At 39.9% G+C, this 16527-nt stretch overlaps 1 protein-coding gene across 4 annotated transcripts in view; it reads right to left on the bottom strand.

The window, feature by feature from the left end:
* Positions 1-16527, bottom strand: part of GADL1 (glutamate decarboxylase like 1) — a 134837-nt gene that overhangs the window by 109845 nt on the left and 8465 nt on the right. For 2 of the 4 annotated variants that reach the window (XM_059846759.1, XM_059846747.1), the window contains exon 2: positions 14907-15106. The exons of 1 other annotated variant lie outside the window; for it this stretch is intronic. In XM_059846759.1, coding sequence (XP_059702742.1) covers positions 14907-14973 — 67 coding nt within the window. In that variant the 5' untranslated portion in view covers positions 14974-15106. Of the gene's footprint in view, positions 1-4290; positions 4407-14906; positions 15107-16527 lie in introns of those variants that run through there. One more of the 4 variants, XM_059846739.1, reaches the window with a different exon arrangement.

Below are 16527 nucleotides of genomic sequence, written 5' to 3' on the forward strand. Positions count from 1 at the left end.
CTACTCATCATCAGATTAGTTATTGCAGATGCTGGGGATGAGTTACTGCATGAAGATGTTTTTTCCTCCATTAAGTTAGAAGGGAGCCTGATGAAAGCCTCACTTCTGACAGCTATAGCTAGGTGACACAGATGCATTGCCAAAAGCATGCTTCTGGAAGGCAAAGACACCTTTGCTCTAAAGGGGTGATCCAAGGAACACAGAAAATAGAGTTAAAAGGAATCTTGAGAGGGTCCCTTTAACTGTACAGAAATTCTCTCAACATCTCAACTGAGTGATGCCATTGCTCTTTAGGATGGAGGTAGTTACTGGAATGACCTACTCACAGTATGTGTTTTTCTTAATAAAGTCCAGGGCTCTGACACAATGAAAACTGAAATTAGTACAATATTTGACAACATACTTGACCTTTCCAAGAGAATGCACTACATAGCAATAACAAAAACAACAACAAAATGTTTCAGAAAAGCTGAATCTGATTATGCAGTGAACTGCTAAAGAGGAATCTGACCAGAATCTTTAGAGGGGGGGAGATAATTAGGCAAATGTTCAAGAGACGGAGCCTCATAAGAATGTCAAATGTCACAATTATCCATTTACTTGATAAAACAAGTGCTCTGTTGATTAAATTTTATTGCTCTCACTGCTTCCTGCTTTAAAGATTAAAACATCAGAATCAATTCTAAGACACCATTTTTTTTGGGGAAAGGAAAGAGGATGCCTGTGTCAGCAGAGGTCCTCAGACAAATTCTGAGCCACTCCTGAGAGCCTGTAAAACCTGCTGCCTATCATAATCACAAAACCCTGAGTTCTGTGGCCTGTGCTGGTGGGAGGGATGGGAGGGACTGCAGTTTTGGTTTCATCTGACCTTCTTTTGGGAAATCTAATCCAGCCACCAACACCAACCATTCAGTGTAGCAGTCCTCACCAGCCAGAAAAGCTGGCCACTGCAGGAAGCCAGGTGAAGAACATGGCACTTACACTCTGCTTTTCTGGCTCACCAGCAATCACCTGGCTTTAGGCAAACATGAAAAAGTCACAACCATTTGTGTTCCAGTGTGATTCACCACGGTATTTCCATCCCAGTGTAATTTTATGCATCAGCACAAACATGGAGTGACACAGGAGTTATTTCAGCCCTGGCTATTTCAAGTTTCCCAGAGATGAGCTGTTACAGTAGGTCTGTTTACATGAGAAGAGGGACATTGTGATTTACAGCTCATGACAGAATTTGGAAAGACCAGCTGCTTTCACTCTGTATTACACTATCACTGGCTCTAGCATGGACCTGACCCATCAGTTTTGGAAATCCCTCTGTTTCTAGACGAGGCTATTTTCACATCTTGTTAATCATGTGTAGCAACAACAGCTACTGCCTCTGCCACCAAATCCAGATGCATCAACTCCAGGCTTCTCTCCTGCTTATTCAGCATTGTCACTGAGCTATGCCCTGCATGGTGTGCAGTGGTGCTCTCATACTATGTTGTCTCTGAGCTTCTTGGCTCAAGCTTTCAGTGGACTAGAAGCAAATTTAAGTTTATGAAGGGTCTTCATGCTCCATCTCTACAGTGGAAAAGAAGAATGGGAACAGTGCAGCAATAGCAGCTGAGCAGCAGCAGCTGCAATCATAATACCTGTGGGATTCCTAGAGAGATAAAGCAAATATAAGGAAGGAGAAGGAGAAAGTAGGAGCTCCTTCAATGGAATTCTCTTTTGATACACACAGATACACAGGAGCTGGAGGATGCTCAGCCTGACATGTCGTTATTACAAAGTATCTGCCAAAGGACTGTGAATACCAAACCTGCTGTGCTAGGTTTTGTCCTTAGCAGCACAATTATAAACTCCCCAAGACTTAGGCCAGTTTTCAGAAATAGAAACCCAAAGTTAGAGCTACATTTAGATGCTGGCATCAGATTGTGAGTGGCAGCTCTTGCAGGCTCAGAACTTTTCACAGTTAACCCACCCATGTCTCAACATGAACTTAGCTGCTCAGGTCTGTGCTTCTATTCCTAAAATCCTTGTGTGGTGAATCCACTTTCACCACACCCCAAATCCCAGCCCTGCCTGCTCCTTAGCTTCTGATTCAGTAACCTGCCAACTAGCCTTGTGTTCATAATCCCATCAGAGCCTGCTATCACCTCTCACTGTGATTTCAACTGCTGACCAGATTAACATTCAGAGGACACAAACAATAAACATTTTGCTTCATTACTTCTAACAAATAAATAAAATGGATTCTAGAAGTCCTCCCAACCTCTTCCTCATTCTTTATTGGTTCAGATAAACTGAGCCACAGTGTCCCAACCATGGCATATTTCTCTTACATTCCGCTTACTTCACCGTGAAATGACTCAATTCAGCCAAGAAGATTTGAAATACACACTAAAGGCAGTGTAAAACAGCACCCTTACTAAGTGTGAAAAAAGAAATATAGTTCATAAACAGAGGAGAAAGCATATTTAAAACAACTTCTAATGAACTCCAGAGGCAGCAGAGCTTGAACCAGACAACATATCCCTGACATCAGCATCGGCTTTCAAAAAAATCACATTGTCCACAGGTCATATATTTCACTGCATCTCTGAAGAAATGCTAAATCAATAAAATAGCTAAAGGTTGCCAATGAATCAGGCAGTGTTCTATAAAAAGCCAAGCATTATTGCTGCGGGGCAACTTAAGAGCTGAAGAAATATTTGCAAGGAAAAGGCCATCCCTCCCACTGGAGCCCATTCATATTCAGTCGTTTGACACATTCCAGCGGACACCAGTGAGCAGTACCAGGAGCTGGAGTCATGTTGGCCTGCTTGCTCAGCTGCAGCAGCTTTTCTTGATGATGTGGGGTTTCGTACACACTGTCAGTTTGAGTGTCCCCCCTTCCTGAGCCTGGATTCTAGCACCCTCTATGAAAACTCAAGCCTGCTTTGGCAACACATTCACCAATTAATGTGTGTGTTAGCTCGTTACCCTTATATCCAGATTGCACATTCCACAGCCAGCCTTCAAAGGGCCACAAAAACACCCACACCTGGTAATTGTGAAGTCAGAGCTGGGAACTTTTTAACAATTCACAGTACATCATTGGTTTAGTTGTTTCTGTATATACTACAGGATACAAGCCATCTTCTTGCTGAAGGGAATATACAGACGAGAATGAAATATTAGGTGGAAGCAACTTTGGTATTCTACTGCAAACCCAGAAACTAAGCTTATTGGTGTTATAGACTACTTTTGGGTTTTGTTTCCTTTATGTGCTGACATCCATCTTACGGAGTGGAGTCCTTAGAAAATCAGACTATCATACTCATCTGACTCAGTTTTCATAGAAGTAAAAATAAAGATGTGTCCATTTCCTGAACTCACGCAGAACACTTTGATCTTTTTAGGCTATCAATTTTAAAAGAGGGAAAAGCAGTCTGAAAGCCAAATCAGTGTTGATGGGGAGGCTAAGAACTACTGGAACTAAGATTATTCTAATTTCATGCAAAAGCTGGGACTTTAACTTTTACCTCTCAGTGTAAGTATTCTAAAAAGTGCTCTCTTTTCAGTCATGGGAACATACAATTTCTGCAGTAGTTTCAGAAAATAATAATCCATTCCAGAAGTATATAGTACATATATCATGTCTTGGCAACACAGTTCTCTATTCTGCTTTCCTGTTGCTAAAAATAAAGGTTTTTCACAACCATACTTTCAATATGTATTTAATATTTACATACAGCCTGTTTTTGACAAAGCAGGGCTTTTGGATAAGCTTCAGTGAGCACTGTGTTTAGCTCCATTACCTACAGTATCACAGCCCTCCCACTGTTACCACCAACACTGACATAAAAAAGGGGTCTTACTCTCCTTACAGTCACTCTCCTGAAAGCTTCACAGTTGGAAAAGGCCAATCTCACCTACATTTCATTACTCACCTCAAAGAATTTGAAAGTGCAGGGCAATGTCAGAAAATCATTTAGGCTTTATGCATGTTTTACTCATAAATGTTGTTCAAGTTTGGCCCTACATGTATACCTCTCTTCCTCTACATGCTTCCATGCTAGATTCACTTCTCATAGGCACTTAGCAATGGCAAAGACAACATTTTCAAGCAGATGACTTTGTGGGTGACCAAATGCTCACCAGCTAAACACACATCAAAATTGTTTTCCTTATTTTTTAGGAAGGCAGCCCAGAAAGACTTATGGATTCCAAAATGTTTACCACCATGTGTATTTCAATATTATGCTTGCTGGCAGATGGTGATTAAAAACTTCTTTTCAGCTACCAGTTCTGTGGAACACTTACTTGGAATACATCCGTTTGTTCTTTCTCCTCTGGTAGATCCGCCGGATCCCCACAATGTATGGGTTACAAATATTTTCCATTTCTTCATACCTTTCTGATGTCAGACTCTGAGATACTGGGCAATGAGAAGCAATGTCAGACAGTATATGCCTAATTAGTCTCCTTGTAAATTCAGCAGGCATTTCCATTTATCATTGCTGTGATTTTTATCCCCTTGAAATTATCTGTTTGATTCCAATTGCTTTTTATCATTTTCCTGAGCAGAGCATTTATCTTGTAATAATTTTAAATGTATTTCTGCAAAACAGTTGTCCTTTTAGCCCTAATATTAAAAAAAATAATAAATTCTCTGCTGCACAGTATTTTTTGTCATTATGCTGCATCCCTTTTGTACAACACTGATTTCTTTTTCATATTCAAACCTGACACAAGTGGCATAAGTGGGTGGGATGATGAGCAAAATTCAGTCCATGTATCTTCAAGCACAGAAAGATTAAACCAAAAATTAATTAGGCCTAAGTAAGTAAAGCTGTACTGCAGGAATGACAAAGCAGAGCATCTCAAATGTTGAATTTGTTTCTTACAAGTGAACATTTACAGATGCAGAGGGTACAGATACAGATCTTTTCTTTTCTACAAATTCTTATTCACAGAATGTCATTAACAACACCAACTCACTAAGTTTAACAAAGATAGGTGTTCTTGTAAAATTCTCATCAAATGTAACATTTATATCCTTCACCCATACGAGTCTTTAGTATTAACACAATAACTATTCCCACAAAATAACTGCAGATTAGTTTGCATCGTTGGGCATTTATCAGGCTCTAAAATGAGCACAGAACGTACCTAGAGTGAGACATTTACCCCTCCAAATTTCTGTGGAGTGAATCTTGTGGCTTTTATTGTGGTAGAAGGAGAAATCTATGGAGAGCAGCTTAAATATTGTATTTTAGATGAGCAGTATATATGTACAAGCTCCTAACATCAGGGTGAATCTCGCCACTGATTTCCAAAGCTGGTAGGCAAACCCTAAAAAGTGCACTGAACATATTCCCATTTCTTTCTCATGAGTGCAAATAATGCTGGGCACAGCATGACTCCCCCTGCTCGGGTGTTAAATGGAGGCTGGAAAAAGCAGATGGCTTTTTGTTACTGGGATGCTGAGGGTACCACAGGGAAAAGACAGTTAAGGATCTAACTAAATCAACATTTCTGCAGTAAAAAAAAATGAGCCAGTGGTAGAATGTGTGCAACTTTTATAGCATTATTTGTGTTTCTGTAGGCTTGGGATATAGTATTGTAGTGGTATCACCTCTCTGGCTGAAGTGTGTCAAATCTTAAGTGTACGGGTTCTGAAAGAAACAGACTGTTTAAAAAGATATATGAATGGTGAAATCTTTAAACAGTTGATGACTATGCCTACAAGACCTTTTCAGATGATTTATTATGGCATGTATCTCCATCTTTTTCTCCCCATACAATTCAAAATGTTAAAACTGTCTCTGATTATGATATGTGTCTGAGCTAAGAATACAGACTCTGATCAGCTACAGCTGCTTTATCATACTTCTCAGTAGGTGTAAACTGAGATATTTCTACTGCATTTCTCAGGCTGAGCTTTGCTCTTTTCACCTCCACAAGAACACTAGCTTTTGGAAACCTGCTCTGGTATCAGGATCAAGGAAAAGAGTTCACAATTGCCAACCACCAAGGACTGTCCAACTTTGGACCCTACTCCAGGAATGAGCTGCCCAAGCTCACACACTGCTCCACTGGACAGGCCACTGAAGGCTTGGCTACCACTGGACTCTCCCATTAGCTCCTTCTGATGTGAGCATAAAGAATTAAGTGCTCCAGCACATTCAGTCAAGCAAGGTCAGAAAGAAGAAAATTAATGTCAGGTTACATTAGATCTGGTGTCAGCAAGGTTCATTTTCAATAGAGGTTGTGTCAGTAGGGCTCAGGTTATTGAACTCTTCCAGCCACTCTTCTTGTCTGATTAATTTTGCTTATTATTTGATAGCTTTCAGGTGTGGTGGAGCTTGCTGAAATCCTCTGGCCACTGTGGAGTAGAATAATGCACTGTAATTTTGCCATTTCATTTTAAATCTCAGCTGAAAAACAACTGTTCCCCAAGTCTATAATTTGCTGTGGCTGACTACTCCTTCTGCTGTTATTTATCCAGGTAGCTATATTATTTAACTCTGTGAAGCACATTGGAATACAGTTTACCTGGGGAACACTAGTAAGTAAAGAACGAGTAAGTGGGACTCTTAAATCAGATTTCACTGATGGCTTTGAAGAGCTTCTAAAAATTCTCACCTGGTGCTTCCCAATACAGTCATTCTTTATACATCTATTCCATAATATGACATGAAAGGAATTTTTGGCTTCAGTCCTACTTTCTGACTCCAGCAGCTGCAAAAAATCCTTCAGATCAAAGAACCAATGGCAGTTTGTCATCTTTGCAATGATGCATTTTTAAAAGGTATAGCTGGTGCAAGAAGTTACATGTACCTTTTCTGCATCAGTGCATTTTTCCAATTAAGTAGGATTCCCTGTTTCTGCAGGCTTGACTGGTCAGATAATGGACTGCAGTGAGATTTGTCCTGAGCTGAATGCTGCAACGGGGACAAAATTAATGCTGGGAGAAAAATGACATGAGAAGCAAAATTAAGTGGAATGATTGGAATGATTGCAGTGCAACTATATAATTCACTTCTAAATTGTTAGAAAAATTACAAAAGTGTTAATCTTTTAGCAATTAATGTGCCAAATTAATCCTCGCTTTTTATAGTCCATTAGAATCTAATAGGAAAGTGGAAAAAATCTTGTGAAGAACCTTTCTTTAAGCAAGCTGCAGAACTTGGTTGAAAATTATATCCTTACTACACTACACCACGGGATTTTTTATTCTTAGGGTATAAAAAAAAAGGGTACACTTTATAATGACAGTCTGTTTTTGCAAGGCTTTCATGTTTAGGGATTTCTAGCCAACCTATTCCTGCCTTGTGGAGACAGGATCTTTATTTGGACCCTGCCTGCTGGGTAACATACAACTAATTTTGTCACTGTCTGCAATGTTTTCCTTTCTATCCTTCAGATACCTGGTCAATTCAAATTGAAAATGAGCCCAGGACTGTCACTTACTGCATGCATTCACAGTAACAAGGCAAGTGGTGTGCTCATTGCAACTTGTTCTTTAGTTAATTTTCAGCAGGGATAAAAAAAAATAGAGAAATGTGAAAAACTGTCTTTGTTTGACTTTTACTTCAGCAGTGTGGGTTCATGATGAGTAAATCGACAGAGGAGTAGGTCTTGGGCAAAGAGATGCAGAGTAACCAGTGGCCATAGAATCCCACAAGTGTGCTGCAGAAAGGCAGGCTGCCCAAAAACCCTGGTCAGCTTTCAAGTTGGATTTCAAAGTGCTGTTCATGCCCATGTGACAGCAGATCATCTGATCAACCACGAGGATCAGTAGCTTCTCAGATATGTAGCTAGACACAGATTTAAAGACCTTATAAGGAGCAAAGGGTCTTACTTAAATATTCTCTGTGGGAAGGGAAAATGCAAGTGAATGAGTCACTGCTTCAATTAACATCAAGTGCACTCCAATGGCCAGCTTCATTCTCTCTGATTCATCATGTAGAGCTACATGTACCCCTGCAGAATGTATAACTAGGAGTTTACTAGTGCAGTCACCCAGCTTGCAGAATTCCTCTGCTGGTTCAGGGCATGGAAGTATTCTAAGCCCATGACTGCCATGACACACCAAGATTCAGGGTTTATGCTTACACAGGACAGCACTGCATCCCCAAAAAGTCCTGTCCAGAAAGATGTGGTCATGATGAATAACTGATAAAGGTAGTCTGAAAAAATAAGCCTCTTTGCAAGAGTCATAGAGCAGTGAAATGCTATAAATAGAAAGAGAACATAATCTACATAGAGAAAGGTTCTCATTTTAAAAACAGTATGGAATTAATCAATACATCTCTGATCCTGTTATCCCCTTATAGTAAGGTTTTGGCACTGAGAGGCAAGGACCATACTCTGACACTGTTATTACACTATTTCCTCTTAGCAATAAACCAATTATTTTAGATTAATGATTAATGAATTCAAAATATTAAAAACAATAAGATTTCCATTTACTAATTGCTGCATCAAGACCAATGATTGTGTGCAATCAAATTGAAAATATCTTTCAAAAGCAAACATTGAATTCTGATTCTCTACATTAGAATTTTCAAGAACCCAGCACTATTCTACATAAATGATTTCCAGAGATTAATTATCCTCCTTGTTAGAAAGGCATACCTTATTTCTCTGAATCCCAATATCCACAATCATGAATAAGTACTACAAAATTCTCTTGTTTTGGATCATTCCAGGACCAAAAATAATGCTAGAAAAACAACTGATATCTGGTACTGGACAAAAGGGATCCCACACAGCTTATAATTTGTATTTATACCTAATGTCTGAACTGGAGATGGGAAATCAGTTGCTACAATCTTTTTCTTTCAGGAAGGAAGATATTTTTCTGCTCTAAGGAGCAAAACATAGTGACTGAAAACCTCAGGTTTGATTTTATTTTTAACCAACAATTACTCACAAAATGGGACAAAGCTGAACACAGCACTTGAGCAACCAAGGAAGGGCTAACAAGGTCCACCACGAGGAGAAGGCCTGATTCAAGGGATGGGGACAGATGGGAATGGATTTTGGGTATGCCACTTTTGAGGAATGCTCTTATGAGCCAAAACACAACACTAAGAAACAATGTACATGTGTAAATTACATCACATTGCAACAGTTTGCAGAGCTATTAAACAAAATTATCTGCCAATTTTAATTCCCAGCACAGACTGTGGCTAAGATAGGCAAGCTTCCACCAGTTGATGGCATAGCCCATCTTCTAGAAACAAACAGAAATCAAAATGTTTTCAGGTGCTGCATTAAAACTTAAAATTACCATCCTACCTTTCACCTGACTTAAAATTCTTGAGCATTATTTGTGTTTCTGGTTTTAAAATCTGAAATAAACAAAAGAACTTTCCTTAGAAGTAAAAGCCATCCATGGAGAAAGATCACATCTGAGAAAGAGAATGCTCAGTGGTGAGCCAAAAACTTCCCTGTTCATCCTTGATGCTATAGTAATAGGGAATAGTGAATGTGTTGGAAAACTGTGAGGTTTACTTCCCCTTTGCTGAACATCTTCTCACTCACTGGACAGCTAAAGGGATACCGTCATTCCTTCATTAACACTGCTGACAATCACCTTCTGCTTTGGATGAAAAAGGCACAGGGTTGTGCTAAGAGGAAAAAAGCCGTTTGGAACAGGTTTCCAAACCAAGACATTCACAAAAATCACTGATTTTATCCCAGGCAGACATAATATTAATAAACTCCAACACTCACATTTATTCATCCAGTTTTCTCATGGACTTCTCAAGGATTCACGTGATAGGAAATCAGCAAGTAGTCCCAATGAAATTTACTTTTAAACCAAGTATTTCTCCTCCTCAGCTCCTTCCCACTTACCAGCATTTTTAAACTGCTCAGATACTCAGCATTCAGAGCAATCTGTTTTAAAAACAAGATTAATTCCTTTATGTCACATTAGAAAAAGACAGGTTGTCAAGCACAATCCAAGTAGCCTTCATTTTCCAGAAACAATAAAGCCAGCCTACCTAGGTTTGCACTGTTTTGCTTGTGTGAGATTCAGAGGGGCTGTCTTCCACCTTTGGCATGGAAATTCCAATGCATCCTAAATTTTATTAACACATGAGACAGCAAGACATTGTTTGGGGCTAAATTCTGCTAAGATCTCTGCTGCTAGGCAACCTGCCTTAAGCACAGTGTGAATAAGGTCAGTCAAGTTTCTAGGTCAGCAGGATGTATTTTCTGTGAGCAAAATTTGGTGGCAGACTTGATCTCACTCTTGAATCCAAGTTATCCCTTACTCTGCATCCCTCCCTGTCTTGTATTTGGTCAGCTCTTTATCAGCTTTGAAACACTGCAAGAACCAAGCACCTCCTCACTCAGGCTGGTGCTCTGACTAACACAGGTATCTTGGGGAGGCCAGTGTTTGCCATGCACTTTAGCCTGGAAACCTGCTGAACCTTCTGCCCTGCTGAACACACTCTCTGCAGACCCTGGGCAGATGCTGGGACAGGGACTGAGTAAAATATGCTAAGTGCAAATTGAATGGCTGCAACTGATACGAGATTACACCTCTCACACCAGGTCACATCCGAGGACAGGCTGGAGCCACTCCAAGCCAACAAAAAGCCACCAAAAAGCCCCTCTGCTTTTTCTGCAGCTCCCCAGAACCTCCAAGTCTGCAGGAATCCATAACTCAGTGCAAGGAATACGTGCAGTGTCCCTGCCACAGCAGAGACACACTGGCAACCGAGAAATTAAGGCTAAAGCTAACTTCAGGCCCTCCACTGAGGCATCCCATCCCTAGGCTTCCTCTGCAGCTGCCCTTCAGGGTGCAGCCCAGGTGGTGTCTGCAGGTAAGTTAGATGTTTTAGCCCACGTGCTTCAGCTGAGTATCTCTGATGAAATGGAGTGAACAAGGAGCACAGATCCTTTTCCTGATAACTGACCAGCTGCAGGGGTTGCACCACAGCTCACTACAGCCTAATTCAGTGGTGACATGATGTCCCCTGACTCCAGCTAGCAACAGCTGTAGGTCTGAATTACTGGAATAGCTAAGAACCATATGAGAAAAAAAACCCAAACAACAGTTTCTGGTTTATATGTCATATTTTCCAAAACACATTTGTCCTGAAAATATGGGTGGTTAAGAAAAGTGGATTACCTGCCAAAATCATCCAAATTCTTCTTTATTTTGACACTGGATCTAGACAAATATTAAGTTATGAATACACAGCATATGAACATATATATGGTTGAATACTAATCCTTGCTACTGTGTGATGAAATTCATCAAGAAGAGTTTTGATCTAGCTTTAAAACAGTGCTAGCAGTGAACTGTGTCTATGCATTTTAAATAGCCTGAATGCATAATAGAGTGATTTTTTTTTCCCATTATTTCTTACAGGAAAGACAGGTGAAGGGAAACATACATGTAATACACATAGTGTGGGGGGTTTTGCCTCATGTATTGTTATGCTATGAATAATATGCCTGAAGTTTTATTCAGAGTTTTTGCCACTTCAAACAGAATTGTCATATTCATGTTTAAAATAAGTTTGGCCATTATATCTTCAAATAAAAGCCAAACATTAGCTATCCTCACTATAAAGCTGCACCTGGTAGACTTGCATATGAGAAGTACTTCCTGAAAGACAATGGATCAAATGGAGATGGCAATGAAAGTGTTTTGCAAAACAAGAACAAAAAGTAACGGGCATAAAATCCCTGTTTTGATGGCCAAAACAGTCACTGTTACAGTGGGGGTACCTGAAATCTTCATGAAGTCAAACAAAACACTTTGAGCCAGTGACTATGTGCTGTCTAAATTACATCATTCCAGGGCAGAGGGTTTTTTTACTACCAGATGGTTGTTGCTCCAGTTGTGGTAGCCTAGATATGTGCTGACATCTAGTGGGCCTTTACAGAATAAATACAGCCCAAACACTTATTAATTAGTGAGAATAATAATCTCAGATTCAAAAATTTATTTTCTCATTTTTCTTCCTTTCCCCCCACAGCGCATAGAATTGTGTTCTAGATAACTGAATTTTAGTGATTATTATGTTTTTCAATATTTGTTCAAGCTGATGTTTTCTAAAGCACTGTTCCCATTGACACCATGCTGCGTCCTTTGGGAAAATCCACCTGGAGGCATTTCTTGACTGACAATCACCATGTGTTTAAGCAGAGACTGTAAAATTGAAAAAGAAATAGATGGGAGTGCAGTTCTGCATGTCTGGAGCCACAGCAGGATCTGTATTACACCTGATTTGATCAGAGGCTCCTTAAGCTATTCCTACTAAATTCGGATCAAAATTTGTCTTTAAGCAGTTGTTTACCTATTATTGTAAGCAAATGGCTACAAATAGCCTTTAAATGATCATTTTGTTTACTACCATCTTGAAAACACCTTACTATATTGTAGACATCAATGAATATTTATGAGATAACAGTCAAAACTCTGCTTAGAAACCCACTTTCCATAGTATTTACTCTATCTTCATTTAGCACATATTTCTGTTCATTTGCAAAACCATGCATGCAATGCACTCCTCACACAGGATAACTAAACTAAGGAGAAACTACTAGAACCTTAGCTACTGATTTCAAAGTAAACTGAAGGAGGAAACACAACCAGAAAATAACTGCCTTTAGGAAGAACTGATTTGGGATACCAAAAACTCCTGCTTAGGTTTCAGTTGGAGTCCCCACCAATGAGAAAGGCATTTATTACTTGAGAAATAAGACAGCTGGTGGTTTTACAGTGATGTATATGGTGAGAGAACCCCAGTCATACTCAAACCCTAAAAAGGTCTATAACACCTCCAAGGGGTCCCTGAGGCTGTCTTTTAACCAGCTTTGATTTCCAGGACATAGTCTTTTAGGCTAAAGGAATAGGCTGCCACAGAAGACCCCAGGTCACAGAAAGGGAGAGGAATGATGTGCTGAACTAGCACTGAAGAGATTTATTCTGAAGGAAGAAAATGGAAAACACCCTCATAGCTGGCATATATGTGCTGTCGCTGTTTCGCACAATCACTGGGGCCCCTGACATGTATCCACCAGTATCCCTAATAACCCAGCATGGCCAGCTCCTCATGAACAGGTCATTACTCACCACTTGCATGACATTCATTTTGGGGGTATTACAATTCAAGTGGCTGCTCAGCTGGTACCCTATAAAGAGTCTTGCCACATAATGCTATTTTTCATTTTTCGCCTCAGTGTAAGACCTGCTCGTGATTTATCAGCTGTAGCAAAGCACAAAGCCATAATTTTCTTTTATTGAACTCGCTCTGGGTAGCCATCACTTTGCAGAAATGCAGATGGTCATCTTATTCTTATTCTTAGCAACGGGATGAATGCCACAACTCTGCTGACAAAGACAGCAAAGCAGCCATTTACAATAGTAAGAGAAGCATTCAATTTAATATCAGTGTTAGCTGCACATTGTTAGGCCTTTTGGACACAGTTGTTATAGGATCCTGCTCTGCTAATACTGCAGGACTTTACAGCATTTAGGCAAATTTGCATAGCATGTGTGCTGGCATCCAGGTGCGACTTCTGTGCTTATGGCAAATGAAATTGAGCTATACCCCACTACATATATAGCTGGCCTCCAATTGAACTCTATTCATAATCAGGCTTTATGATATGTATTTGAGATAGTACAGTTTCGTAATTTGCCCACCTCTTCCCTTACTTCAATTTTCAGGGGCATCCCCACAGTGCAGATGAAATTCTGGTTCTGGATCAGAACCGATGAGCTTGAGTGAATTAAACGTATTTAACTATTTCATTGTCAATGGAACTAAGGAGATGACTTGCAGCTTCCCTTCTGTTTCAGAAAATATGGATTTAGGGAATTTCTGGTGCCAGCACAATACACAAAACACAGTTTCTCTGTTCTAGGGTGAGAAGAGTGGCAGTGAATTATTCACGGCAACTAGTGGAGTGCCCAGAGACTTGCCCTGTGATAACCAGCGAGTTTGTGGAGAACAAAAATATGGTGTTGAATATTAACAGAAAGGGGCAGGTGTTTTCTAATAAGCACCCTGCTGGATGCTGCCAAAGGGCCCCCATACAGACCTTAACAGCTGAATCTGGAATGTGCTTCATTTCATCACAGAACTGGCTATTGCCACAGCAACGACTCTTGACTAATAATTCAAAGAAACAAAACAGAGATGCAAGTCAAATCCAGAAATTAGAGTATTTAATTGTTTAGAATAAGGGGAGATTTACCTAACATTTTCAGTGAATGGATTCAGAGCAAAAATTCATCCAACATCTGCTAATGCCACATTTTAGTATTGCCTCTTCAATCAGAGTAAATTATATAGCTTAAGTGTTCATATTACCAATTAATCTCTTCTGAATCAGATCTGCATATTAGTTGCTTAAAATAGGCTTAATATAGCCATAATTGTACAAAACATGAATACCATTTTTCATAATAATTAGGTAGTCACTTTGCCCTTTTTCTCAATTTGTCTAAATGTTCATATTTACATTAGAAGTTAGCAGTTAACTTTATCTATACAACCCTTCTCAATGACTCCATTGGTCTCTTAATAGAACCTTCAGCTTAAGGCACCAAACCTGTGCAAAGTACAAGTACTCAACATTCACTGTACCAATTTCCTAAGAGGTCCATTCGAGAGGAATGGAACTCTGCTCCAACAAGCACATGGCAAGGAAGCAAATAAGATATTTCCCACTTTGGAAAAGGCTCAGTGGGAGGAACCAGGCACACTGACCATTGGATCCTTTCCTCCTAAGCTGAGAGCAGTTCAGGAGCTTGCTGTGAGAGGGCCATGGAGCCTTGCAGAGCAACTGCCTTGTGCCAAAACTACCCAAGCATTACAGTGCTCTTCCATAGCACATTCTGAGTGTCTCATTTGCTACGAAGACCCCAAAAGTGACTAGGAGATAATTACTCTGACCTCTGCTTGTTGGACGTTGATAGAGAGAGAGCTGATAGCAGCACCACGAACCATCCTCATGTTTCATTTCTTGATGTGCTGTAAACCTTTGACTTGCTGCCAAAATTTAAGGTTGCTTTATGAGATAATCCCAGCTAAGATGTTCAGTTTCTATGCATCTTCCTGCCCTTCTGCTGGAGACAGGGGCATGATGTAGTTAGCTAAGAAAAGAAACACAAAAGCTTAAGGACTATGAATAATGATCTTGAATAAGTTCTTGCATTTGCAAAACAGAGATAATACTATTTACCCTCATATTAAATTTATAAAATACTTCTCCCCTGCTGGAGTCTCTAAATCCCTTATTAGACCACCAAGAATTCTCATATACGTTTCCTGCTGGTTTTAATCGCCTACTCTCAATTTCAAGGATATTTTCCTAAAAAAAGAAAAAACAAAACCAAACAAACAAAAATTCTGCATTTCAGAAACAAACACAGCAGCACTCATGAAGAGCGTGAGACTTGGCTTGCAATAATAACTTAAAAGATACTCTAAACACTTTATTAATCCATGGTGTTGACAGCTTGGAATGCCAAATTATCTGTGTTGCACTGAGCCATGAAACTATCCCATGAGACACTAAAGTCCACCTTGAGACAGCATTGAAGCCAAAGCTTTGATCCTCAAGGCTGACTTGAGCAAATCATTATTTTTAAACTCTTTAATCCCTCCTGCATCCGTAGCACATAATTTTAGTAATGCATTTGACTTAAAGTTCTTATTACTTCAGAATTCAATCAAACTTCTGCTGCAAATAAAGTCAGAGCTCCCAGGGGCTCCAGAGAGAAGAATTACTCCTGCTCTACTGACAATTCTCCATTAAGCTGATGAGATGACAAAAACTGTATGTCATCAGGAACCGTCATTTTACATTCTTTAGGTCTTTTTACTCTTTTACTGTATTTCAGTGCAGCATTTTCTGCAGAGGAGGAGCACAAGAATTAGAAATACAGAGGTCTTTCATTTCAGTTCTTGCTCCCACACAAGATCATGAGATGACTGTTTGAAAATAACCACAGATATCACACGTAGTAGCAGACAGCACCTTCCATCAGCTCAGATACACCAAGCTAAAGTTTGGGACCTTATCCACACTGCTAAATAAAGTTCAAGCTGTGTGGCACTGCCTCATCACTCTGCATAATGTTTGGCCAAGAGTTCCCCTTTTGGTCCCCATAGCCTGATTTCATAAACACTATTTAAATGTGCATTATTCTCAGTTCAGAGCATTTTAAATAATGCTATGGCAGTGTCACAACTCATCAAAACAACACTTTATCAGTACAAAATGCAGGCTATAGGTTGCATTATCTGTGGTTTAACAGAAGCCTTGAAGGTGCAAAACATCTTAGTATATCATTAGGGAGAGGGGAAAACAAAACTGGTCCTGACAACACAGAACAGTGCCAGACTGCAAAATAAGCATTAGCAGCCCCAAGGGTTCATTCCCTGTCCCTAGTCTCTCCTGCAGTAAAGACACAGCCCTGGATCCCTACACACTCCAGCTGCCCTGGCCCATTCTGTAGGCTCTGCCCTGCCCAGGGCTGCCTCAGGCTGCCCCTCCCTCTAGGCATATCGC

This window comes from Haemorhous mexicanus, chromosome 1 (genome assembly GCF_027477595.1).
Source record: "Haemorhous mexicanus isolate bHaeMex1 chromosome 1, bHaeMex1.pri, whole genome shotgun sequence".
NCBI classification, from domain to species: Eukaryota; Metazoa; Chordata; class Aves; order Passeriformes; family Fringillidae; genus Haemorhous; species Haemorhous mexicanus.